Here is a 25,061-nt window from a genome sequence, read left to right as displayed (position 1 = left end):
CTAGAATTCTAAGCACAGGATAATCCGACGAGACTAAAATTTATGGACTTAGAGAAAACTACCAATTACATTCTTCCTTCAACTCAAGTTAATCATGAATAAGAACAAATATCAACAATCACATGCTAACTAAGTCTAACTTAACTCAAACGTTATCAATAGTTTATCATAATTAAATTAAAACATATTTTAATTTGGTTTCTCATTTAGACCATTAGTTATAGTCTGATTCCTTATCACGTCTATCTGTCAAAGAACAAAATGCACATTTGCTGGACTGAGGGAATTCAAAATGCTGCAACTAATTAGTCCTCTCACCACTGTACTTACTACTCTGTTTTGTTATTAAGAGGAACTAAAAAATTTACATTTTCCTCCGAAAAGGGGGAATCTGATCACATTGGTATGCTGTCGAAGAGCATGGCGATGCACAATTTCTGGTTTGTTGTGTTTCGTCCCCTCTTCCTCTTGCTTGACAATAATGGAACTCTACTGGGGTAACGTTTACCAAACCCCAGGTCCCTCCTGATAGCAGTTTAAGGTCTGTTTGATGGGACTAAAGCTTTTAGTTTTTTTCTCATGATTTTTTACTATTGACTTTTATAATAAATAGTTAGCTTATCAACACATCAAAAATTAAAAAAGATAATCTCAATCACCTTCTTCACTCTTAGTTTATTTTTTTTAAAGGACACTCACAACTAAACTATTTAATTCAGCTTCTGACACTAAAAACTGAAAAAAAAAACCAAACCAAACACACACTTAGTCATCTCTTTCCCCCGATCCCCTACGCCCTCAGCAAGCACCGGTGCTTTCCACATATCTTACATTATTTTACTCCTTTTCTTTTGTATTATTAATTATAAAGGAAAGCATTCCAAAAATAAAAAGAAAACATTAAGCCTAGGCTGCAATTAATGTCACCCAAAGGCCAAAACCCCATCATGAGTCATGAGCCATGACAGTGAATGATCATCATGCCCCCTGTGCAAAGAAACAATCCAATCACCATAATTTATATTCTGCAGAAAACAGATTGCTAGGGGAGAGAAGAAAAAATGGAAGAGAGAGAAAAGGACTGCAGAAGCAGAATATTAAACACCAGGACAGACATGCAAGGTACTATTAGTAACCAGTCAGAGGAATTAGGGCCTGTTTGTTTCAGCTAGAGATTCTGAAAAGCAGCTTATAAAAGCTGGATTGTTAAAAGCTGGATTGTGAAAAGCTGGATTGTGAAAAGCTTTTAGACTGTAGATTCTAAAAAAATTTAATGGACAGTTTAGTAAAATGGACTTTCACAATCTATCAAAAGCTGAGAAAAACCAGCTTCTCAGATTATCACAATCCAACCAGCAGATTTTAAAAAGCTATAACCAAAAGCTGCCTGTTTGTTTCAGCTTCGGATTATAAAAACTGAAAGCCAGAATCCGAAGCTGAAACAAACAGGGCCTTAGACTGAGAGAAGCAAATTTTATAGGTATTTATTTTATGAAAGATTATATCTCAGTGATGATATATATCTACCTTTTCTCTCTTTTTCAGTTTAACTATTGAATTATAAGATATATAAAATATGTAAAGTCTTATTAGAGTCTTTCTATATAGAATCTTATAAAATTTACTTTGATTTGACTTTTTTTTAGGTAGAACAAGTGAGAGGTCCAGTCCAAGTTTGGTAAAACTTGGGAGGAAAAAAACCTGACATCTGATATGGAGGTAAACCCCTCACCAAACATTCATGGAACACAATTACATTAATTTATTAGAGGAGTAGGTCTGCAGCGCATCATTGGTGTGTGGAAAAGGATTAGGAAAGCATGAGAAAGGGGAGATGCATAGAGAAAAGAAGCAAAATAATCAGCAGCAGATAACCTTCCTTCCCCTTTTTCTTGCTCATCCCTTCCTCTGAGGAAGAAAGAAGGAAGCCTAGGAAAGCCACCTCTCACCTTCTCCTCTCCACCAAACGCTTCTTGGTAGGAGCAAAATTGGCAGAAAAGCTTCCCCCTTGGTTTGCCTGGGATCTCCTCTTTAATTACCCCTGTCGATTGTTTAGCTCATAAGACCAGACAGGGAGACGGCTGGGGGAGGAGGCACAGACAACAGGTGTTGGGAAGAGCCTTGTGGGGATCCAGAAGATGAGGAGGTGGGTCTTGGCCATCGCCATTCTTGCTGCTGCTTCGGCTGCAACGCTCTTCCTGGGGGCTGAGGCCCAGGCAGTGCAGCAGGGCCACCAGACAGAGAGGATCTCAGGTAAGGGACCTTTCTTTTCCTTGTGTTTGTTTCCATCTTGCTTCTGATCGTGATATGCACATTCTTGTCAGTTTGTATAACTCAAGCTGATTGATTTTTCTAGTGTGCTGCGAGTAATACATCTGGTAATTTGGTAAAGCAAGAATTTTGGCATCTATATGGCAGTTTGATTCGTTAGGCTTCTGAATCCTGAATTCGTAGGAGAACCGTTTCAGATTATAATGGATTACAAATAGGTCGAATGGAGTTGTACCATTTGGCGTTATGTTCGTAGTTATTTCATCCGGTTCTGGCTTAATGCAGTTAAAAAGCCACTTTTCTTGAACACCCTGCTACCGTTCACAGACATGCTTGATTGTTTTTGTGGTTGACTGACTGATGCACTCTATAGTGTCTGTTGTGGAAAATGTAGAATTCAGTATGATGCTTAGTTCCTATGTTCTATTATCCGTGCCTTCAATTTCTTTACCCTTTCAGTGGTCTTCTCTGTAGTTCATCAAGCTTAGACAAACAGAATCATACTCACGGAGCAGTCAATGACACATGATGATAATCACGATTCATTCAGTTTAGCATAGGTGCAAAATTCACTTTTGACCTTTAGATTGCTTAGCTAGCATGCCTTGCTTTTGATCAATGTGCTATATGATCCTGTGATCACTAATCACTAGCATAGATTTCAAACCAAGCATATTGTTTTCCCTACTTTTGTGCAAGCCTTAATGTTGTGTCCAATAAAATGCAGGAAGTGCCGGTGATGTGTTAGAAGATGACCCTGTTGGGAGGCTCAAGGTCTATGTCTACGACCTCCCCAGTAAATACAACAAGAAGCTGCTGAAGAAGGATCCTAGGTGCCTGAACCACATGTTTGCTGCCGAGATCTTCATGCACCGATTCCTGTTGTCAAGCGCAGTCCGAACTTCTAATCCTGATGAAGCGGATTGGTTCTACACACCCGTATACGCAACATGCGATCTGACTCCTTCGGGTCTTCCCTTGCCTTTCAAGTCTCCTCGAATGATGCGTAGCGCAATTGAGCTGATTGCCACGAACTGGCCTTACTGGAATAGATCAGAGGGCGCAGATCACTTCTTTGTCACACCACATGACTTTGGTGCTTGCTTCCATTATCAGGTACAAACACTAGTACATTAAGTGCTGTTGCATACTTTTTTTCTTTTTGCGAAAGAGGCAGGATCACGCACATTTATTTATCCTTCTAATACTGAAGATTAGATTTTGACCAATAGTTTAGTACCGAATACCAGTGTTTGGAACTACCCTGACTAAATTAATTCAGACTCCACATGTTCTTTGTCCCTTGTAGAAGAAACATGCCCCATATTATGATTTTCTTTATATGTCACGCTAATATTCAGATTCTTTATTAACCAACCACCTAATAAAAATAACCACTTGCCAAACTTCTTTCTGATTGACGCCTTCTGTCACTGGCTATTTCAACATTTTGATCTTTCTGTAACAAGCACTTCCATTGTTTCAGGAAGAGAAAGCGATTGGGCGTGGAATCCTTCCTTTGCTTCAGCGTGCGACACTGGTTCAGACCTTTGGACAGAAGAACCATGTCTGCCTGAAGGACGGCTCTATCACCATTCCGCCGTATGCGCCTCCGCAGAAAATGCAGGGTCACCTTATCCCTCCAGACACCCCTCGATCCATCTTCGTGTACTTCCGCGGCCTGTTCTACGACACCAGCAATGATCCTGAGGGTGGTTATTATGCGAGGTAAATTTTCTGCCTGTCTGTCTACAAGCAATGGAATTCACACCCTATGCCTGCCTCCTGTTGATCTCTGATGATTATGTATCTCCTACAGGGGTGCTCGTGCATCTGTCTGGGAGAACTTCAAGAACAACCCGCTCTTCGACATCTCAACCGATCACCCGCCTACATACTATGAAGACATGCAGCGGTCAGTGTTCTGCTTGTGCCCATTGGGCTGGGCACCATGGAGTCCCAGGCTAGTGGAAGCCGTGGTTTTCGGCTGCATCCCGGTGATCATCGCAGATGACATCGTCCTGCCCTTCGCGGACGCCATCCCGTGGGAGGAAATTGGCGTGTTCGTGGCCGAAGAGGATGTCCCGAAGCTGGACAGCATCCTGACATCCATTCCAACAGATGTAATATTGAGGAAGCAACGGCTGCTCGCGAACCCGTCGATGAAGCAGGCCATGCTGTTCCCCCAGCCTGCTCAGGCTGGGGATGCATTCCATCAGATTCTGAACGGGCTTGCACGCAAGCTCCCGCACGGTGACAATGTCTTTTTGAAGCCCGGAGAGAGGGCCCTGAACTGGACTGCTGGACCGCCGGGCGACCTGAAGCCTTGGTAGCATCTCGCGGATTAGAGACGGATAAAACTTTTTGGAAAGGAAATACCGAGGACATGATATACTTGCGCCTTCAAATTAACATGGCTGCATAGTGCTGACCATAAGCCAAATGTACATTTTTGTTTGTTCTTTCCCTATAGCTGTCATACCATACATCTTCATTTCTTTTTTCCCTTTGTCTCTTTCATTAGATGATGAGAATGTCAGGTCTTGTGGGCCTTGTCAATTACAGGATATGCGGATATATCATAATCAAAGTTTACAAGATTTTACTCTGTTGAATGTCTGATCTTCACTCCCAACATTGGTCGTCTTGCCCATTACCATTCTGCATACCTGCAATTGCCTTCTCCGTTATGTTTTGTGCTGCATGATCTGACTTTCCCTTTCTGGCTCTAAACAATTCTGTAATTAAGGTGAAACTGCTGTCTGAAGCAAGATCATCAGGAAGCCTGTTTGATTTGCTGATCACTGATGAGGCATGTTGCAGCAGTCTTAGTCTAAATGTAGCTGATTTCTCAAGGAGTGTTGGAGCAAGTTGCCCATAAGGTAACATGGATGTTTCTGATTTCACTGATCAGGCATGTAGGTGCACAGTTTTTGTCTAAACGTTGCTGATTTCTGACTGCAGACCAGAACAGTAACCTGGAGAGGGTTGCTGGTTGTTCGTGTAAATAGGGAGGGAGCTAGATAGGTAGGTGGTTAGAAAGTGGAATCAACGTCAGGGATTTTTGTTGTTCAACCCTGCACCTGGTTGTGATGTCCACGAATACAAGGATAAATTCATATCTGCTCGTGTGTTGCATGTTAATTCAGAAACCTCTAAAAACACTAGGTTGGATCCATAGGTGCGACGCAAGTGCTGTGCCCATTTCTTGGCCGACATTTTTAGGAAGATCATCAAGCAAAGCGAATGTGTGCTGTACACATGCAAGCAGCAAGCAGCCATGCGATCTAATGCAGATCTCGGTAATGCACGGATGTGTGAATGGTCAACGAAGGGAGAAGATGTGTGTACATTCTGCCGTTCCGTGACCTAACTTAGCTGGAGAAGACGACGAGGAAGAGCACCTAACGATCGAGCCGGCGAGATGGCGGAGGCGGACTCGGAAGTCAAAGCAGTAGTAGGCCAGGAGAAAGGAAAAAGAAAGACATGAATCGTTACCGAACGAAGCAACATGAGGAGGAGGAAGGAGAAAAGGAAGGAGAGCATCTTTCTGCCCACCGACAGCCCCTTAATGGCACAAGTTAAGGACTGTTGGTAGAATTTCTTTATTTAAATTGTCCGTGGAAAATAATTTTTTTTATAAAAATGATTTTGTGATTGCAAATAATTTTTTAGTATAAACTTTATAAAGGAAATGATTTTGTGAAAGAAATGAATCATAGTAAATTAGTTTTTTCAGCTCTTAACATCTGAAGCCTGTTTGTTAGAGCTCTTCTTGATCTAAATTATCGGTAGAAAATGATTCTATGGCTGGAAATGTTTCTCTAATGATTCTTTAAAATAAAATATATGAAGTAAGCGATTTTGTACGAGAAATAAATCAATGAGAGTTGTTTTTTTTAGCTCTTAGCTTTTAATTTATTTCAGATAATCACTTCCACGAATTTCACTCAGGGAGCTAAAAACTGAAAGATACTGTTTAGCAGAGCTCCACTGATTTCAGTCGGAAAGTTGCTCTGAGAGCTCTGCCAAATAGATCCTACTTTATTTCAAAAAATTACTTGAACAAAATCATATCAGAGCTAAAAAAATATAAATTATTATTTAATAAAACTCCTATCAATTTCACTCTAAACTGGTCAGGAAAAGCAGACCAGAGTTTGGCGCAAGGAGGAATTTATTGATGAGAGGACAGAAGCAGCGGACAACGACCCCCGTTCCCGCGTCTCCCGGCGTGGGTGATCCTTCCGTTTCAGCTGCCTAACGTTGCACTTTGTTTGGACCCGCAGCCGTTTGGTGCCCGCCTGCCCGCTTTTGCGTGTTACTTGGACGCCATGCCCGTGTCCCGTTCATACGTACGGATGCTCCGGTTAATGATGACGTAGTAGCTACACTTTTGCGTGCTACTTGCGCGCCACGTCCACATATTAGGGATGCAGCTTTTGTATTTTTCAGGTTATTGTGTCAATACAAAACTTAAAAAACTAAATTAAGTTAAGAAACGAATTACGTGGTGATCCAGAAGTATCTATAGGTACACTACTTCTTTCTTTTTCATTAGCCATATAATTTTTCTAAACTTGTTACAAAATGTTGTTTTTTTTTTAAAAAAAAGCTTGTTGCAAAAACATACGTATACTGATACGTAGGCAGGGGCAGATCCAGTACTTAATTATTGGTGTTGAATGACACCAATGACTTGCTACTAGTATAACATTAACACTAGGTAAAACTCTAAGCATAATTAGCAAATATATTTATAAAAATATAATAAAATACATTTATAAAAATATAATTAGAAAATACATTTATAAAAATATAATTAGAAAATATATTTATAAAAATATAATTAGCAAATACATGTATAAATAAGTAATGAGGTTATGTTATAATAGGAGTGACACTGTACGTAGGAGCAACGTGTAAAAATGACGCGTATGGTGGCGCAGAGACCCAGCACCTGTGTGGGCCGAGCCGCGGAGGCGAACCTGCCACCCACCACCTCCTCCGCCGCCGACAGCTCATCATCGACAGCGAGAGCCCGCCCCGCACTGCAAGCGGCAGCACCACCCCGCTCGCGCGTGGCATCATTACCCTCCCGCACCTCAGCGCTCCCTGTTGACTCCCTCTCCTCCCTGCCTGCCAAGAATCGATCCCACTAGCTTCCTCCCCCATCCTCTCGATCCATCTCCGTTCCTCCCGAGCCGCGGAGCGTGGTGACTAATGGGGGCGGGGAGGGCGCCGGCGCTGGCCCTGGCGCTCGCCTTGCTTGTCTCCTGCGCCGATGTTGCCGTTGTGACGGCGCAGGACACCGAGCGGATCGAAGGTACGCCGCGCGGACATGCTCTCTCTCTCTCTCTCTCTCTCTCTCTCTCTCTCTCTCTCTCTCTCTCTCTCTCTCTCTCTCTCTCTGATTGGATTATTCATTGCCTGCGGCCGTCTGTTAGGATGGGTTTCGTCGATCTGAGAAGTCGGTACTTCTCCAGTCTCCACGCGTTTTGGTGGTTGCGAATTGCGATGGATCTGGTTTGCGTTGGGAATCAATCTTATCGAACCCTGGGAACAAGAGCGGGTAGCTGAGATCTGCCACTAGCTGCTCAGCTCTTACCACGGCTGGTTCTACTTTTTTCCAAAATAGTTCTGGGACGGCGGAGGGGATTTGCTAGCTGCTCAGCTGCTCGGCATTCAGTTCACTGTGCATCATGCACAATGAATTTGGCCCAGGCAATGAACGCAGCAAGTGCTCCAAGATCTTGGGATCAACCTAATTATGTGATTACTCTGCATTGCGTGCTCAATATGTGCATCCGCAATGGATTATAATCCCGCCTTGCCTATGCTGAGCAGCTGAGCATAAGTGAAGTTCGATTCTTTTCCAAGTATGGCCAAACTCGATACACTGTGAAATATAGCAGTAGCAAACTTTTATAGCTGCTAGTGTATTATTGTGCTTTAGTAAATAAGCAATGGCGCCTCAGGGAGCGGAAATTACCACACTTTGTTAGCTAGCACTATCTATCCTTTTGGATTGGGGTTCATTAATTAAAACTCTGTGTGCTTCTGGACTTCATAAAGCGGCTAGGGATCATCAGAAGTCCTCGATATTTAGCTACATCCTACTAAAAAAATTTCTGCTTTCTGGTTTACTAAAAACAAATTCTGCTTGCTGGTTAGTAACCTTTGGATTATGCTTTGCTGTGACTCATCAATATTCATAACTTGTATGTGTGGCTACTGGTTAGTGTAGTTTGGATTATGCTTTGATGCGGATCATCAAAATTCATAACTTGTATGCTGTGGCTCCTGGTTAGTGTAGTATAGGATTATGCTTTGCTGGGAAAGAAGAATGACTTCTGAAAGCCTGTTTGAATCCATTGAATTAGGATTGTGGTATTACAGTACATAATCCTCACATTTTCTTGCAATTATGATAAAACTTCAGGAAGTGCTGGTGATGTGCTGGAAGATGATCCTGTTGGGAGGCTCAAGGTATATGTCTACGAGTTGCCCACCAAGTACAACAAGAAGATGGTGGCCAAAGATTCTAGATGCCTCAGCCACATGTTTGCGGCAGAGATTTTCATGCACCGCTTCCTATTGTCGAGTGCGATCCGGACTTTAAATCCAGAAGAAGCTGATTGGTTCTATACCCCAGTATACACGACATGTGATCTTACCCCGTGGGGTCATCCCTTGCCCTTCAAGTCTCCACGAATAATGAGAAGTGCAATACAGTTCGTTTCCAAGCGTTGGCCCTACTGGAACAGGACGGAGGGAGCAGATCATTTCTTTGTTGTGCCACATGACTTTGGTGCATGCTTCCATTACCAGGTGAGTTGTAGGGCCATCAACGCTGATCATCCAATATATTTCTACTGACCTGTAGAACGCAGTTAGTCTTCAAACTCGTACATGGATGTCCAGCCTAGTCATTTTCTCATACAGCATCTATTATCCTTATACTCATGTGCGCTTCTAGCATCATCCATCTAACGTGCATTCAAAATTTGTATTGTTCAGGAAGAGAAGGCTATTGAGCGAGGAGTCCTTCCATTGCTTCGCCGTGCTACACTGGTCCAGACTTTTGGGCAGAAGGATCATGTATGCCTCAAGGAAGGCTCCATCACCATCCCGCCATATGCTCCTCCTCAGAAAATGAAAACTCACCTTGTTCCCCCAGAGACCCCTCGGTCCATCTTTGTCTATTTTCGTGGTTTATTCTATGATACCGCAAATGATCCTGAGGGTGGTTACTATGCAAGGTAGGGACCTAGAATATGTAGCTGATAAGCATTCTTAACTAATGTTGAATCAAAAGTCTTGATGCACCTACCATATGCAATGCAGGGGCGCCCGTGCATCAGTATGGGAGAACTTCAAGAACAACCCCCTGTTCGACATTTCGACGGACCACCCACCAACCTACTATGAGGACATGCAGCGTGCTGTCTTCTGCTTGTGCCCACTGGGCTGGGCCCCATGGAGCCCCCGTTTGGTGGAGGCTGTGGTGTTCGGCTGCATCCCAGTAATTATCGCTGATGACATCGTGCTTCCCTTTGCGGACGCGATCCCATGGGAGGAGATTGGTGTCTTTGTGGCCGAGGACGACGTCCCGAAGCTGGACACTATCCTGACATCCATACCAATGGAGGCGATCCTTCGGAAGCAGAGGCTGCTTGCGAACCCGTCGATGAAGCAGGCCATGCTGTTCCCGCAGCCCGCCCAGCCAGGTGACGCCTTCCACCAGATCCTGAACGGGCTGGCACGGAAGCTGCCGCACGGCAAGGACGTGTTCCTGAAGCCTGGGCAGAAGGTGCTGAACTGGACCGAGGGCCCCCGGGGTGACCTGAAGCCGTGGTAGGTAGTGGCATGGCACCATCGCCATGGCTGCTGTCTTTGTGTACACAACACAACCAGAGGAGAGGCCGATTAATGACGACGATGATGAGTAAGCCACGCCACTAAATGTAAAGCTCCTTCCCTTCCTCCTACTACCTTGCTTCTTTTTGAGGCAATGTGCCTGCCTTCCCTTTATGACAATGTCTGTTTCTTTGTTGTAGTTCTTAGCCTATTATAGATGGTGGATCATGTAATGTATGACCGTTGTATTATATCATACAGTTGCCAATTTACGATGGGGGAGAATAAGGTTAAACTCCTATCCAGAAACCTGCTAAGTGCTGTGCTTCAAAGCTACCGAGTTAAAATGCTATCATGTGTTCTTGGTGCGGTGACAAGCTGGGATTGAACCCAATTCTTTCGGATTGGAAGGAAACTTACAAATTACCTGTCAATTCAAAGGGATACGTGCGTCCAAATTAAAGAGGTTTGCGCAGGATTTTTGTAGGAGCCAGAACGATGCAGCAGAGACTGCTGTCCAGGGTGAAAAATCTTGACGAAGAAACAGGTGAGGTGTGCCGTGATGGTTGATAGAGGATGCACTGATGCAGACTGGAAATAGGTGCGGTGAGTGAGCTCCTACTTACCCGGACGGAGGGAGGCCCCAACTCTCAACAGCAACGTGGTCCTCCGGCGAAGGTTGGACGCGCGTGCAGAATAGCGGCGGGCGGGGAGAGGCGTCCCTTCAACTCCAGTAATTTGGCGTCGGTTCCGGCGTCGGCAAAGCCTCGCCGGCCGGCTGTAGGTCATCAGGAAGCGGTTTGATCGATTCATCCAAACCAATCCATAAACATTATTTGGAAATTAGCCATAAATAGAAGCAAAAAATCTATCTATCAAGATAATGTACATGATCACAGACGACACAATATATTTGTTAATGAGATTCAGCTAAATCTTATATTCTGAGGTATGACTACAGGCATTTCTCCCCATCTAGCAATATCGGTTGCTTCCCGAAGTTCCGGTAGAACTGTTGTCGCCTCTTGCAAACATGTCACCGTACCGTTATAGTTACAACAACGAGTTTCCTTTCATATTTAGACATGTTATAGTAATCCTATTAGGATGACACTGAAGTTCTACTCTAATTCTACCACGTATCACTAATACAGCTCTAAGTTCTATATGTAACTAATTTCATACAATTATTAGACATCTAACAACCATGATATGCATTCGCGCTTGCACGTGTTCTTGACTTGCTTGAAGCTATGTTATCCCAATTCCCAAGTCCATTTTAACTACCAGTTCTTGACTTTGTGCAATGGACTCGAGCTTGCTGCCGGTCAGTAGCGGACCTAGCAAGCAAAAAAAAAAAAGAATCAATCTAAAATACAAAAAGTCTATAATAGCACAAAGTACAAATTATTAAGAATAAAGATGTCTCCAGTAATTAAGATAAATTACAAAATATTAAAGAAAATTACACTTCAACTTAAATTCCTTCATAGCTTGGAAACATTTGATAACGTCACTATCCTTAACTTTCCAATAAAAAAATCACGCTCAATAAATATAACTAAGCAATCATTCAAACATCGGTCTCTCATCCTATTTCTTAACTCATTCTTCAAATAATTTATTTAGTAAAATATCCTCTCAACACTAGCAGTTGCTACATAAAGAATTAGTATCAATTTAAGAAGATTGTACACAATATCTTGTCTAAGGTTATTCTTTGTTTCAAGTTTCAACAAGCATAATGGAAAGCTTTCAATTTTTCTGAACATTTTATCTCTACGCATATAAGTGACCAAGTTGAAAAGGAATATGGTGCATTTCTATGCTTGAGAAAGCCTTATGATAAAATTGAGCAAGATTAACCAAGTTGCATTTGTCATAAGCTGTAAACAAATCAGTATGATTGAATAATGCCATGCAAATAAGCAATTCTGTATTGATCTCATCAAACCTGTTATTAAGCTCTCGAAGTTGCTTATCAATAACACTTAAGAATATATTAATATGAAAATGATGTAGATTCTTAACTTTTGGAAATAACCACTTGTCTCTTATGACTTGCTTTTAGAAACCATCTATATTAGCAATTTTGATGTCATGTTTGATACAAAAGGAATTAGCATTTTAAAAAAATCTTCTCATACATTATCCTCCCACGGTGATTGCAATTGAATCTTTTTCAAATGAATTAGATCTATTACGTTAACAATATCTTGATCCCTCTTTTACATAGCATGATTTAAGTCATCCGTATACCTAATATGAGTAGCAGCAAGTGTGCTATGAAAATAAACTCAAAAGACTCAAATGATTTCAACATTGTTGGATCTTGTGATCACTCAGTGCCTTGAGAGCAATCATTTCCAACTTTTATGAGCACTTTTCGGGTCGAAGAACACAAAGAGATAATATTCATAACAATTTTATAGCGAGATTCCCCATGAGTATCTCCTGCACTATTAACTTGTGCTACTCGAAGCATTTATGTCTTCTCATAGGAATTCTCAATAACAATCAACAAAAATGTGAGTTGCTCAAAGAACCAAACACAATATGGGTTTTCCTTAGCAATAGCTACCAAAGTTAACTAAAGCTGATGTCCAAAACATCGACATTATAAGTAGAAGGGCAATCATCAATAATTAGGGTATGTTTGGTTGAACTGATGTTTTTTCAAAAACTGCTTATAGAAAAGCTGCTTTTGAATTGATTTTTGATACGGATGAAATATATAATATATGTAATACCACTCAGAACATCATCCCTTAAAAGCTATAAAAACTACTCCAAATCAGCTTCTGACTTCCAGTAATAATGATAGCTTTTGATTCTCAGAAGCTATTTGTAAAAGCGAACTGTTTGATTCACCTTTCTAATTATAAGTAACAAAAACAAGCAGAAGCTGAACCAAACAAGCTCTTAGTTTCTTTAGAACATTAACAAGACCCTTCATGTTACTAGGTCCATCATACCTTTGCCCATGAACCATATACAAGTTCGATCAATGATCCATAAGCAATGGATTTTTTTGAAATAATATTATTTTATTGAAAAATTGCAAAATAATACCCAAAATTCAATTTTGTAGAAATAGGTACCTGTCGGCACTCGCGTGCCGACTAGGAACCTATCATCACTCTGCGTACCGACATGCTACGTGTCAGTGGACCTTAGGGCCTATCGGCACTTTGCGTGCTAACAGATCTTTATCCCGCTGACGATATTAAAAAAAATCATAACTTTTCATATGATCTCGAATGGAGATGACCTTTATATAAAAATTATACCTATCGACGATATCTATAACTTTTTAATTAAACACCTTTCCATTTAAATCGGTTAAATGCCCAACAAAATAGTTATAAATTTTAAATTAAAAAACTAGATCTAGAAATTCTGCTAGCCGATTTAAAAGTTGAAGGAAATTTTCAAATCAGGGGTGGACTTGTTCTTCATTTGTCAAAGCTCTATCATCGACATAAAAAACGTGCACACCTCAAAACTAAATAACAGTACCAAACTACCAATTTGTAATTTTGCAAAGAAATCAGTAGTTATGATGTGATGAGGAATCCACTCACTGAGTCACCGTTTGACCTTCTCGGCTTTCGGAGGCGGCCCGTGGATGAACTCGTGACACGAATCAGGCCCAACTAAACGTATACACATGTATATACCTGATGTATACTTGATATTTTAGGCTAAATTGTTAAAATACTCAAGCATCATGCTGGTCCGCTGCTGTGCCCGGTCACAGTCTTGACTCTTGACCAGTTCTAGAAAGGTTAGGATTTCTACATAGATCGATGACTTGGTCACACTTTCACCGTTACCCCTTTTTAATTCTTCCGAAACATAGTGCTACCTCGGTACCTCCTGCCGCTGATGTACTACGTATATAATATACAAGCTTATGCGAGCAAAGTTCAATCTAACTATTTGGATGCGGGGAATTCAACATGTTCTATTTCCTCCACACGTCATTATGGATTGTGACTTTACCTCGTTTATTTCATACTGACTTGCTCGTCTGTCTACTTGACACTATTAAAGGTTGATTGAGGAATGCTGGAGTGAAAATCCTGCAGACAGGCCTGATTTTAGTGAAATCATCGATCGGTTGTCTTCTATCCAAAATGAAATAGCTCAAAGGAACCGGTGGAAGGTAAGCAGTGAATGCCTTCTCGTTGTGTTGTCACTGTTGTGTCATAGCGGAAGATAGACTGTTCTAGCAAAAGGTGTTCTTATGTTGGTTGTGTTTGAACAGGTGAGACCTCTTAGATGTTTCCTGAGCTTCGTGGGAATGTGGAAGAAAGATCGCAATGAAGGCAGCACCACCCGTTCATCACGTTTGTCACGATCCAACTTTTAAGCACCTGTCCGAGCTGTTGATTTCGTTCGGAGGATCATATTCATGATTGCTAGAAAATCAACTTGTATATCGTATCTTTGTGTTCTAAACTTCTGAAAAGGAATGGTTTTGCGGCTGGTTGATTTTCTTCTGGTGGTCATAGCTATTGTACATCTGACATTTACTGTTGAGCCCCGGTAAAATCAAAGGATTCTTTTGGCAATTCCGAAAGTCGACTCCCCCCCCCCCCACCCCAAAAGGCCCCAACCCCATCTACAGATTGCTGCCTTTGATCAGTCTATGGTTTCTCCCAATAATAACAAATCAAGGTAGCTGGCGGAAGTGAAGCATGTCAGTCGGAGCAGTTTCATATTTGGCACTTTTTTTTCGAACTTTTTGCAAAGAACAAATCTGCTGCCTTTGTGTGTAATGCTCATTCTCAGAATCCACTTTGCTGCAAGCCGTCCATGTGCCCATGGGTTCTTACTGCACTACACTGCACGCTATAGGAACGGCAACAGAGTTATTTTCTTGGCTGGTCTAAGAGCATCTTTAACTATATTTACTTCATTTCGTTTTTTTTTTAATTTTTTTTTCGTTTTTTTTCTTTTATTTTCTCTCATTTTCAATAGCTTTCTTTCGAAAAATATTCGTGAAGGTATAAGAGAGAATCTCGTCCTGAAGGGAATGATCTTAGAATTCTTTTGTGACAGGAGCCGTGAAGAAAAATCGTTAGAATATTGAAGTAAACGAAAATTCCTTCGTGAAGAGATTCTGTGCATTGATGGGAATTGGTTGGGATGGTCTAATCTGTATGAAGCTGCGGTCAAGAATTACTTGCGCAGTAAGCTAATTTGTCACAAATATTCGTACTCACGAGCCAGCAAACCATTCGATTTCTTCACTTGTACAGCTGCGTTGTCCGCATTCCTCTTGTGTATGTAGGTTCGGCCGTTTCGTTGATGCGCCGACTAGACAAGCAGGCGCCCAGTTGGCCGGCCGTGTGGAAGAAGAGAAGGCGAGATGGTGACCGGACGGTGGAACCGGCGTGTAAAGCACCCTTCATTCGAAATTTCAAACTTTTTTTTATTCTTGTTTTCATTTTCAGCGTAACCATCATTGAATTAACTAGCGTATCAACCCGTGCCACTGCACAGCCTAAAAATTTAGCTTACGGTTGAATTGTAGATATTTGTATTAATAATGGCTATATGCTAAAATACATCAACTATTTATATTTAAATATTAGAATGTAAAATATAAATATAATTTTTGTTCATAATATTATAATCATGTTTATTATTTGTGAATAGATCTAATTTATAATTTTTATTTTATGTGTTATGCAAATTGATTTTTATTTGTTTCTTGATTTTTTGAAATTATTATTATTTTTAATGTCATCACCGTATCTCATATTATTTTTTTGAAATGTATTATAAATTCTTTGATATTATTTTTGTGTGATAATTCATAATATGTTTGTGTTATGTTGTTTTAATTTTGTAATGTTATTATAATTGATTTGGAAAAGTGTGTTGATTGCTAACGTAACTAAGTTGGAGTTTGCTAACGTAATCTTGTTGAACAAATGATATCTACAATAAAAAAAAAGGAGGAAAGGCAAGGTAAGAAGTAGTCTTAGAGCTGGACTCTATGATTTATTTTTTTAATCTTCTATATTGTTTTATCTGGTTGTTGATCTATGATTACAGTTAGTCAATCAATTAATTTGACGGTTGGATGTTTTACTTTTTTATAGGAATTTCTAGGATTTTCTTAGTATTAACGTGGAGGCACCAAAAGGAGCCTCCAATTAGTAAATATAAGATTCCAGCAATCCTAATATCTTCAGTGGATTTTTTATATTTTGGTTCTTTTAAAAATCTATTCTACAGACAGACATTGCGAAAATAATTTTAAAAAATATATACTTTTACACGGTGCCACGAAAATTAGTATTATGGTAGCTGTCACGTATGTTCTACTTTTTAATTCTTGCAAAATCATACATAGCAGCTACCACACATCAATTGTCAGGACTCGTAGTGCTATTTAACAATGGAATCAATAATCATGATACCATAAAAATAGTCTATTTTGGACATTATTTTCGTATAGATCCATACAGATTCATATGTAAAAAAAGTTTTTTTAAAAGGCCAAAATCTCTCCGGTTAGGATCAGCCCATCTTCATCGAAACTACACCTCGGACAACGAATGTTACGCATGTGCCCTCGACAGTGTCGCTGCGAAATACCATCACCGACTTTTGTAATGCCAGTGTCCATTGGAAAAGGGTTTTTTTGATAGGTCTCACTCTCACACCCGGTTGAAAAGAAAATTTGAAAACGGAGGCAGACGATGCAAAGTAACGAAACAAAGTATTGGAAAACAACTTTAAGAAAACTGAAAGGAGAGGGCACAAGGAGTAGCTTTAATATACCATCGTGCGTTTCGTACACGGAGTAGCTTTTCCGTTACCACATCAATGGAGTAAAAGGAATGGCAACTGCATCAATGATTCAATGGCACTCGAGGTACTACGTCGCAGTGATCCTCTCCTGCTCATCCGCAGGGGCCAGACCCCAACACCACGATGCATGGGAGTTAATGGCACCGCACCGTGCACTGCACAACGAGGCACGGTAAAACAAACCAACAGGGAAAAAAATCGCCAGTACGGAGGCTGGCTGCGGGGTCTGCGTATTCTGCAACACAAGTGAATCAATAATCGGAAGGGACCCAGGGCCAGGGGAAAAAAAAAATGCAGCACCATCATCCTCCTTAGTCGCTAGGTACGTGAGACGCTGCTCTCTGGGAGGATCAATCTCTTTGGAGGTGCGAGGTAGGGAAGCTAGTGGTGGTTAGGTTTATAAATTAGGATTATAATGTAAACTCATGATAGCATGATAAAATATGATGGTTAGTTAGTATGACTAGTGTAATTTATTGAGCCTCGATGACAGAATATATACAGTATAAAGCTTGAAGAGCCCGAAGCTTCTTCTAGAGATAAGATATGTTTTCTAAGATTATAATCAACCTAAATTACCGTCGGAAGTTAATCTCTGATAATGATTTTGAAGTATACCTGACGACGAGTGTGTGATCCATGACCTGGGGTCATATGTTCTAGCTACGTGCGTATGATGAATTCAAGAATACTAAGATTTATCTAGGTTCGAACCTCCCTAGGGATAATAGCTCTACATCTTATATATTTTTAATATAGATCTAAATAAACTGGATACACTTACTCTCTTTCCATATCTCCATCTTTTTATATATCCAAGGCATAGAAGATTTACATAGAGACTCAAATTAGATCCAAGCCTAACTAATCCTTCTAACCTATACCCATCATTACAACGAGTGGTCATATTCCACTTGTCGTGTCGGTCTGTAGGGTTTGTACCATCACTCCCACGCCCGTGCCGTCCTTATCGCCTGATCTGTCAGGTCTCATCCACACGTGTCATCTGTGCTCCTGCAAAACCTACTGTCACGTCTTGTTAAGTCGTCCCGTAGTATTTAACGCTACAAGACGGGATACGGCAAGCCTGTACCGTCCACGTCTAGGTTCGTCTAGAAGAACGATCTGGATAAGAAAAAACACTTGAGTAAAAAAAGTATGTAATAAAATTAGATTAATTAGACACATACCTACCTCACGACTAGAGAAAATTGATCGCAGGGTTTCCCTCTTGGATCTAGAGACTGGTTGAAGAAGCTAATCACGTGATCACTGGTTAGACACGCCAGGAGACTATACTCCTAGCCAATCATAATATATAGAAAATACTAATATTTGACCGCTATAGAACCTCCTGCCGGAGAACTTATTACTTTTTGCGCTGACAACTAATATATCTAAAGATTTCTTAAATATACTCTAACAGGAAGACTGACTACAGGGTCCGCGTATTCTACAACACAAGTGAACCAACAACCAAAGGGACCCAGGGCAGGGAAAAAAATTAAATGCAGTACTGCATCCTCCTGTAATTTTCTGTCTAAACAACTACCTGCACCCAACGTAGATGTTAAAATGGTGATAAGATCTACCCAACCGTAATCGAATAATATTCTTTTTGCACCAGATGTACGCCACGCCGGGTCGTGGCAGGCCGCGCGCGCTGCGTCCGGGCAACGTGGGCGAAGATTCCTCCGTAGGCTGGTTGCAGCGTCACCGTCGGCGTCGCATGCACCAATTAATCACGGTTAATACAGAGTATCAACTGTGTTAAACAGTAATATAAATCTACTACTATATTTTTCTATACCAACTGATCAATGTCTACGGCAGGAACATTATTCTATTCTACTGCAGAGCAGGTTTGCATAGTAGTGCCAGGTACTGTAGCATTATTGTAGCAATTCATCCCATCCATCCACTCAAAATCAACCGATGTGGAGCGTCTTTTATGCACTCCATTGTAACTCTGTTATTGATCCCGATCCGGCGCCAGCGGCTTAGCCTAACCACCCCGACACCCCCCCCCCCTACCTAACGGCACGGCGGGCCAACGAGGCGAGGCGCACACAACCGTAATCAAATCGAACCAAGCATCCATTTCCAGAAAACAAAATTGTTGTTTTTCCAGCACGTGTGGTTAACTTTTTCAATGAATATATAAACAGCATTATTAGTTAGATTCCATCCCAAAAATAATTTGTAACGTTACGATTTTATTAGATTTTACAAAAAGATATCCACCGTATATAATTAATTAGTAGTCAAGTTTGTGTTGCAAGGCTACGTGTATGTTTGTTTTAAGCCTAATCTTGTCACACATAAATTTAGTTGCCCTATAGATTTTTAGTCAATGGTTTGGTTGGCTATTATAATTATGGTAAAATATAATTTATTAGCTATCTGATCCACACATCATATAATCATTTTTTACTAACTTTGTTACACATATAGCTAAAATTTTATTGATTATAATTTTTAGAATAAATTTTATAAATGTACAACTATTTATATATTTGCAACACAAAACTATAATTTATGATATCTATTTAAAAAAACTACAACTACTTATGCACTTAGTAACATAAAACTATAATTTTTAAGTTTGATCTCACCTGTCAGCTTGATAGCCACCTATTACTCGTTTCCACATTATACTAAAATATGTGGCTGACGGGTGTGATCAGATAAAAAAATTATAGTTTTACGTTGCTAAAGATAAGCGGTTATAGTTTTATGAAATAAGTCTAAAAAAAATTATAGTTTTACATTATATGTATACAAATAGTTATAGATTTTGTAAATTTTACTCTTTTTATAACAAACCACGTCAAACTATAGTTAGTCGTAGCAACCATACATACCCTACATCGCCCGCCGTTGTAGCCACATGATTAGTGGAACTTGAGCACGTAATAGGGTAGCGCTAAGCAGCAAGCCGGACCCGGTCGCTTGTTTTTTAATCACGCCACCCGTCGCGTGCATCAGCATCACCTATTCTCTTCTTCCAGCACCCCCCTCTCCTCTCTTTCTTTTTTTCTTCCCCGGCCGCTCTTCTTCCTCCTACTGAGCCTAGCAGAGCAGCGAAGTCAGAGATTCCAATTTCATTTGTATCTCTGTCCTTCATTGGCTCTTCATCGCCACCCCTTTGACTACCTAGCCTCGTTCACCGCTCGCTCAGCCCTCCTCCTCCTAATCTCCGTATTTTAATTTCAGCCGTTCCACCATTTCTTGACAGAGACAGGCTACCGCACAGAGGAGGAGCACTGGAGCGAGCAACAGGCGGCGCTTTGCTGCTGCTCGGTGCTGGAGCTTCCACGACGCACAGCAGCAGCAGAGCTCGAAACTTGATTTCGAGTCGCTGGACCGGAGACAGCGGGATCAGGGGAGGAGAGGCCGCTGCTTGATTCGGTCAACTCTTGGTCGCCAGCCGCAGCCGGAGTGCAGCAGGATCAAGACCAATGGGGAGGGAGTGGACGCCGTCGGCCGCCGCGGCCGCTGTTCTGCTCGTCGTCTCCTGCGTCGCGGCGGCACCGCTGGCGCTGCAGCAGCACAAGCACGCCAGGATCTCAGGTGCCTACCTCTTCCCCTCTCCGATTTTGAATTCGTTCCGGGGTCGGCGGCGCGCGATGCCGAGGCTGGCTGAAACCAACCAACCCTCCCCTCGAGATTCAGATTTGCCAGCTCCAGCTCCGGCAGATTGCAATGCCGCCGCTTGCTTGCACTGCCACCAATCTGCTGCTGCTTCAACTGATCGCCGCTAGCTCGTGACGCCACCAGCGATCCATGCATCCGGACAGAACATGCTTCGATTTCATCCGAATCTTGTGCCTTCTGCCACCGCATTCCTCTGGTCCCGATCGCCTGATTTCCACTGGCCACGCAGCTGGAACAGCCTTCTGGGATCAAGCACAACCGTGGGGCTGCCTCTAACGGTTGCTGTGTGCCTGTCGCTCCCTGTGATCCACCATGTGGCCACTGCCTGACACCAACTGTGTGGAGCTGTGCCTCCACGAGTAGTAACTATTAAGCTGCATTCATCAACCAAATAAAGTCTAAGTTAATCTGAAAAATTAGATAATTCACTTATAGTTCAATATTTCTCTTCGTGAGAAGACTCAATTAGATCTTAGATAGAGTTAACTGTAATTTTTTTAATTACATCCGTCAAGACTCAAACTCTTTAAATCATATTAAACTGTATGTACCGACTAAATTATAAAAACCTAATCTGATGGAAAAGATAAACAACTCATTTATATTTCAACAGAAACCACTAGCCAGTACTAGTGCTGTGCAGGAGTAAATGCTTTGCATTGCATCTCCAATGGATGAAGCAATGCATGCGTTCTGGATCTGGAAGCGGCGGGTTGGTAGGTGAAGTGAAGCTTGTAGTACTAGCTTCCTCTGATCCTGCATTGCATTGCATCGCATCTTATCATGCTTGCTTTGGTCCCATCATCAGTGAGGATCATCCTTCACTAGCTCTGCATCATCTTCTTCCCGATCATGCATTCGTAGTGCTGCTTCAAGCTAGAATCAAGCAATGGCTGCCATTTTTTGGAACCAGATCCTCTGACCTAGAAGATGAAAGTCACCCGTGAACGATAGAATAAACAGTGATCCGTTAGAGAGCAAACAGTAATTTGCAGTAAAATATTGTATCGTGATACTGTTTATGAATTGCTGTACTGATTTTATTGTAGCGAGGGAACATCAGTTCTTTTCCCTATACTGTAACGTGGGTAAGTTATAACTACTGTTCACGGGTTACTTACCTCTTTTATGTTAGAGGATCTGGTTCCCCATTTTTTGCGTTTCTTGTGCCGGGCACTTCTGGGTTGTGGCGCTTAACTTGCACAGTTGGGTTTAATTAGCTGCGTTTTAGTACCTTCAAGAACTGGAAATGGTATAACTATAAAGAAAGGATAAGTAGCAGCTAAAGTGTGCGGTGGCCATCCACTCACTGAACTGACCACTGGTTCCTTCGATATTTTTTTCTTGAACCGGACATGCTAACAACCAGATTAGTACTGATAAAGAATAACGTATCATTAAAAGGGATTGTTTTTTATTGATGAAAGTTCAATTTTTTGGTTGGTGGACTGCTGACAGCAACAGCAACAGCAACAATTGTACTCACCAGACAGCATTTTCTGATTCCTTGCGGTATGAACTTATCATCTTCATTTTACCCAGTGCTGAAGTCTGCACTCCAGTCAGTGCTGAAACTGGTCTCGTAAAGATCCCATCTTTTAAAAAAGTCTGCACTCAAGGGAGAGCCGGCCGGCCGGGGCTCGAACCCCAGCCAAAGAAGGCTGTATCAAAAAGACCTTTAAAAAAAAAAGATTCCATCTTTAATTGTTGCAAATCTTAGGACATTGCATCGATTGAATGCGATTATTATGAAGAAAGAATTGCATAAAACGATTTACTAACATGAATGGACGATGTCAGGGGACACCGGCGGCGTGCTGGACGACGACCCGGTGGGAAAGCTTAAGGTGTTCGTGTACGAGATGCCGCGGAAGTACAACCTGAACCTGCTGGCCAAGGACAGCCGGTGCCTGTACCACATGTTCGCCGCCGAGATCTTCATGCACCAGTTCCTGCTGTCCAGCGCGGTGCGGACGCTGGACCCCGAGGAGGCCGACTGGTTCTACACGCCCGTGTACACCACCTGCGACCTCACGCCGCAGGGCTTCCCGCTGCCGTTCCGGGCGCCACGGATCATGCGGAGCGCCATCCAGTACGTCGCCACGACGTGGCCGTTCTGGAACCGGACGGAGGGCGCCGACCACTTCTTCCTCACGCCCCACGATTTCGGCGCATGCTTCCACTATCAGGTACGATTCTTTAGGAGCGCTTCACTTGACAGGAGAGTGCATCAGCAGTGCCGGATGCATGGTGCGAGATGAAGATGGTGTGATTTGACGCCGGTGGTGTGAAATGTGACGCAGGAGGAGAGGGCCATGGAGAGGGGGATCCTGCCGCTGCTCCGGCGCGCGACGCTGGTGCAGACGTTCGGGCAGAGGAACCACGTGTGCCTGCAGGACGGCTCCATCACCATCCCGCCCTACGCCAACCCGCACAAGATGCAGGCGCACCTCATCAACCCCGGCACGCCACGGTCCATCTTCGTTTACTTCCGCGGCCTCTTCTACGACATGGGCAACGACCCCGAAGGTGGCTACTACGCCAGGTGATCCATGCTTCATGTGTTCTTGCGCCATTGATGCAAGTAGTTAAGCTCCTTACTAGTGCCATGAATCATGGATTGGATGCAGGGGCGCGCGCGCGTCGGTGTGGGAGAACTTCAGGGACAACCCGCTGTTCGACATCTCGACGGAGCACCCGTCGACGTACTACGAGGACATGCAGCGCGCCATCTTCTGCCTGTGCCCGCTGGGGTGGGCGCCGTGGAGCCCGCGCCTGGTGGAGGCCGTCGTCTTCGGCTGCATCCCCGTCATCATCGCTGACGACATCGTGCTGCCCTTCTCGGACGCCATCCCCTGGGACCAGATCAGCGTCTTCGTCGCCGAGCGCGACGTGCCGCGCCTCGACTCCATCCTCACCTCCATCCCGCTCGACGACATACTCCGCAAGCAGCGCCTGCTCGCCGGCGCGTCGGTGAAGCAGGCCCTGCTCTTCCACCAGCCCGCCAGGCCCGGGGACGCGTTCCACCAGATACTCAACGGGCTCGCGCGCAAGCTGCCGCACGGCAAGGGCGTGTTCCTCGAGCCCGGGGAGAAGGTCTTGGACTGGAACGCCGGACTCGAGAGCGACCTCGAACCGTGGTAGATGCGGCGCCATTGCATTGCATCGCATCTACTCTTCTCCTTGTTCTTTTCTTTTTTTTTTTCTTTCACGGACTTTTTTACATCGATCGATATCACGCCTTAGTTTTCTTTTCGATCACTTTTTCCATTGTTTCTTTCAATAGAGAGGGAAGTTGTCAGGAGATGTGCTTGTGTGATTTAGAATTAGTGATTACTACATCAATGGCTGTCATGTGATTAGTTAGTGTTTGTAAATCGCTCTAGCCTTTCTACTTAATGAATTTCCTTTTTTTTTGGTCTGTGGGTGAACATCTGCTGTAATAATAGGAGGAGTACTAGCAACGAACTGGCAGTTCCTCTGCGTTCTGAAAAGCAGGATCGGAAGAGCTGCTCTGCAACTGACAGGAAAAGGCTCTGCGAACAACCAGAAAAACCTGAACTCTGAACACTGGATGTTCTTTGAGCCGTCAGTAGGGGCACTAACGGGCAAACGGGTCAACCAGCATGTTGCTTATGTTGAGCAAATTATCCGCTTGGTAGAGATTCTACTGTTTCTGTCGAAGAACCAGAAACGTTTCTCGCTGACAAATGCACGCTACGATTAACCATTGTCGTTAGGGGAGTAGAGGGAGGAGGCTGCGGTGGACGGAATGGAGTTTGGAGTGACATTCGTGTCCAAATTTATTTATCGAATCGAACATCTCGAATTCGAGTCGAATTTTGATACCTATGTCGGATTCCAAGTTGTATTTCGCGTGTATAAATTTTCTTTTGTCGAATCGAACACCCGAATTCGAGTCGGATTCCGACATCCGTGTTCGTGTCCAGGTAACACTGGTTTGGAGGTAGGTCAGAGCTGGCCCGGATGAGCAGAGCTACACTATCGCTGTAGAGCTACAAAGGGCCGGTAAGTGGCCCTTGGGATGGGTCAAGTTTCAGACAGGTAGCTCCAAGGCAATGGAGCGGAAGCAAAGTTTATAAGGTTCGATCCTATAAAAAATCATCTCTCTTGTGATGATATTCATCTACTATTTCTCACTTTCTTAATTTAACCGTTAGATAAAAATAAATGGTATAGATAGAATTTTACAAGAATTCTTTTAGATAGAATGTATAAAATTTATTTTTTATAGGTGGTCTACTTCAAAGTTCAAGCTCGAAGCCCAAACGCATGTTTGTGCAACCCGTACGATCTGGAATTGAACGTCCTGATTTGGAGTAGCATTTTTTTTCTTCCATTTTGCCGGTTTCGCGATTCGTCTCCTGCGATCATCGTTTTTCTTTCCCAAGAGCTGAGTGCTCTTGGACTTTTCCTTGGGT

General features: G+C 42.7%; 3 protein-coding genes and 1 long non-coding RNA gene across 4 annotated transcripts; all 4 read left to right on the top strand.

The window, feature by feature from the left end:
- Window positions 1-1,798: 1,798 nt before the first annotated feature.
- On the top strand, window positions 1,799-4,906 carry LOC133927824 (probable glucuronosyltransferase Os01g0926700). The gene is made up of 4 exons (XM_062374211.1): window positions 1,799-2,253; window positions 2,999-3,387; window positions 3,758-3,999; window positions 4,091-4,906. Exons 1-4 carry the CDS (start codon window positions 2,139-2,141, stop codon window positions 4,602-4,604), a joined length of 1,260 nt encoding a protein of 419 aa, XP_062230195.1. The 5' UTR covers window positions 1,799-2,138; the 3' UTR covers window positions 4,605-4,906.
- A 2,323-nt stretch (window positions 4,907-7,229) lies between these two features.
- Window positions 7,230-10,448, top strand: LOC133927814 (probable glucuronosyltransferase Os01g0926600). The gene is made up of 4 exons (XM_062374202.1): window positions 7,230-7,597; window positions 8,714-9,102; window positions 9,292-9,533; window positions 9,619-10,448. The coding sequence occupies exons 1-4, from the start codon at window positions 7,495-7,497 to the stop codon at window positions 10,130-10,132; spliced, it is 1,248 nt and encodes a 415-aa protein (XP_062230186.1). The 5' UTR covers window positions 7,230-7,494; the 3' UTR covers window positions 10,133-10,448.
- A 3,725-nt stretch (window positions 10,449-14,173) lies between these two features.
- On the top strand, window positions 14,174-14,669 carry LOC133890950 (uncharacterized). The gene is made up of 2 exons (XR_009904128.1): window positions 14,174-14,299; window positions 14,402-14,669. It is a non-coding gene; the product is annotated as an uncharacterized LOC133890950 (long non-coding RNA).
- Window positions 14,670-19,858: 5,189 nt separating this feature from the next.
- Window positions 19,859-24,036, top strand: LOC133927807 (probable glucuronosyltransferase Os01g0926400). The gene is made up of 4 exons (XM_062374198.1): window positions 19,859-20,535; window positions 22,420-22,808; window positions 22,923-23,164; window positions 23,250-24,036. The coding sequence occupies exons 1-4, from the start codon at window positions 20,424-20,426 to the stop codon at window positions 23,761-23,763; spliced, it is 1,257 nt and encodes a 418-aa protein (XP_062230182.1). The 5' UTR covers window positions 19,859-20,423; the 3' UTR covers window positions 23,764-24,036.
- The last annotated feature ends 1,025 nt before the right edge of the window (window positions 24,037-25,061 follow it).

Source organism: Phragmites australis, chromosome 1 (assembly GCF_958298935.1).
Source record: "Phragmites australis chromosome 1, lpPhrAust1.1, whole genome shotgun sequence".
Lineage (NCBI taxonomy): Eukaryota > Viridiplantae > Streptophyta > Magnoliopsida > Poales > Poaceae > Phragmites > Phragmites australis.
Note: the sequence above shows the minus strand (reverse complement) of the source record. Positions and strands in the feature narration are given on the sequence as shown.

Coding starts and splice junctions, on each gene's coding strand:
- LOC133927824 (XM_062374211.1), top strand. CDS start 2,139: ATGAGGAGGTGGGTCTTGGCCATCGCCATTCTTGCTGCTGCTTCGGCT. Junction 3,388..3,757: donor GTGCTTGCTTCCATTATCAG/GTACAAACACTA, acceptor CCATTGTTTCAG/GAAGAGAAAGCGATTGGGCG. Junction 4,000..4,090: donor GAGGGTGGTTATTATGCGAG/GTAAATTTTCTG, acceptor TATCTCCTACAG/GGGTGCTCGTGCATCTGTCT.
- LOC133927814 (XM_062374202.1), top strand. CDS start 7,495: ATGGGGGCGGGGAGGGCGCCGGCGCTGGCCCTGGCGCTCGCCTTGCTT. Junction 7,598..8,713: donor GGACACCGAGCGGATCGAAG/GTACGCCGCGCG, acceptor ATAAAACTTCAG/GAAGTGCTGGTGATGTGCTG. Junction 9,534..9,618: donor GAGGGTGGTTACTATGCAAG/GTAGGGACCTAG, acceptor TATGCAATGCAG/GGGCGCCCGTGCATCAGTAT.
- LOC133927807 (XM_062374198.1), top strand. CDS start 20,424: ATGGGGAGGGAGTGGACGCCGTCGGCCGCCGCGGCCGCTGTTCTGCTC. Junction 20,536..22,419: donor CAAGCACGCCAGGATCTCAG/GTGCCTACCTCT, acceptor GGACGATGTCAG/GGGACACCGGCGGCGTGCTG. Junction 22,809..22,922: donor GCGCATGCTTCCACTATCAG/GTACGATTCTTT, acceptor AATGTGACGCAG/GAGGAGAGGGCCATGGAGAG.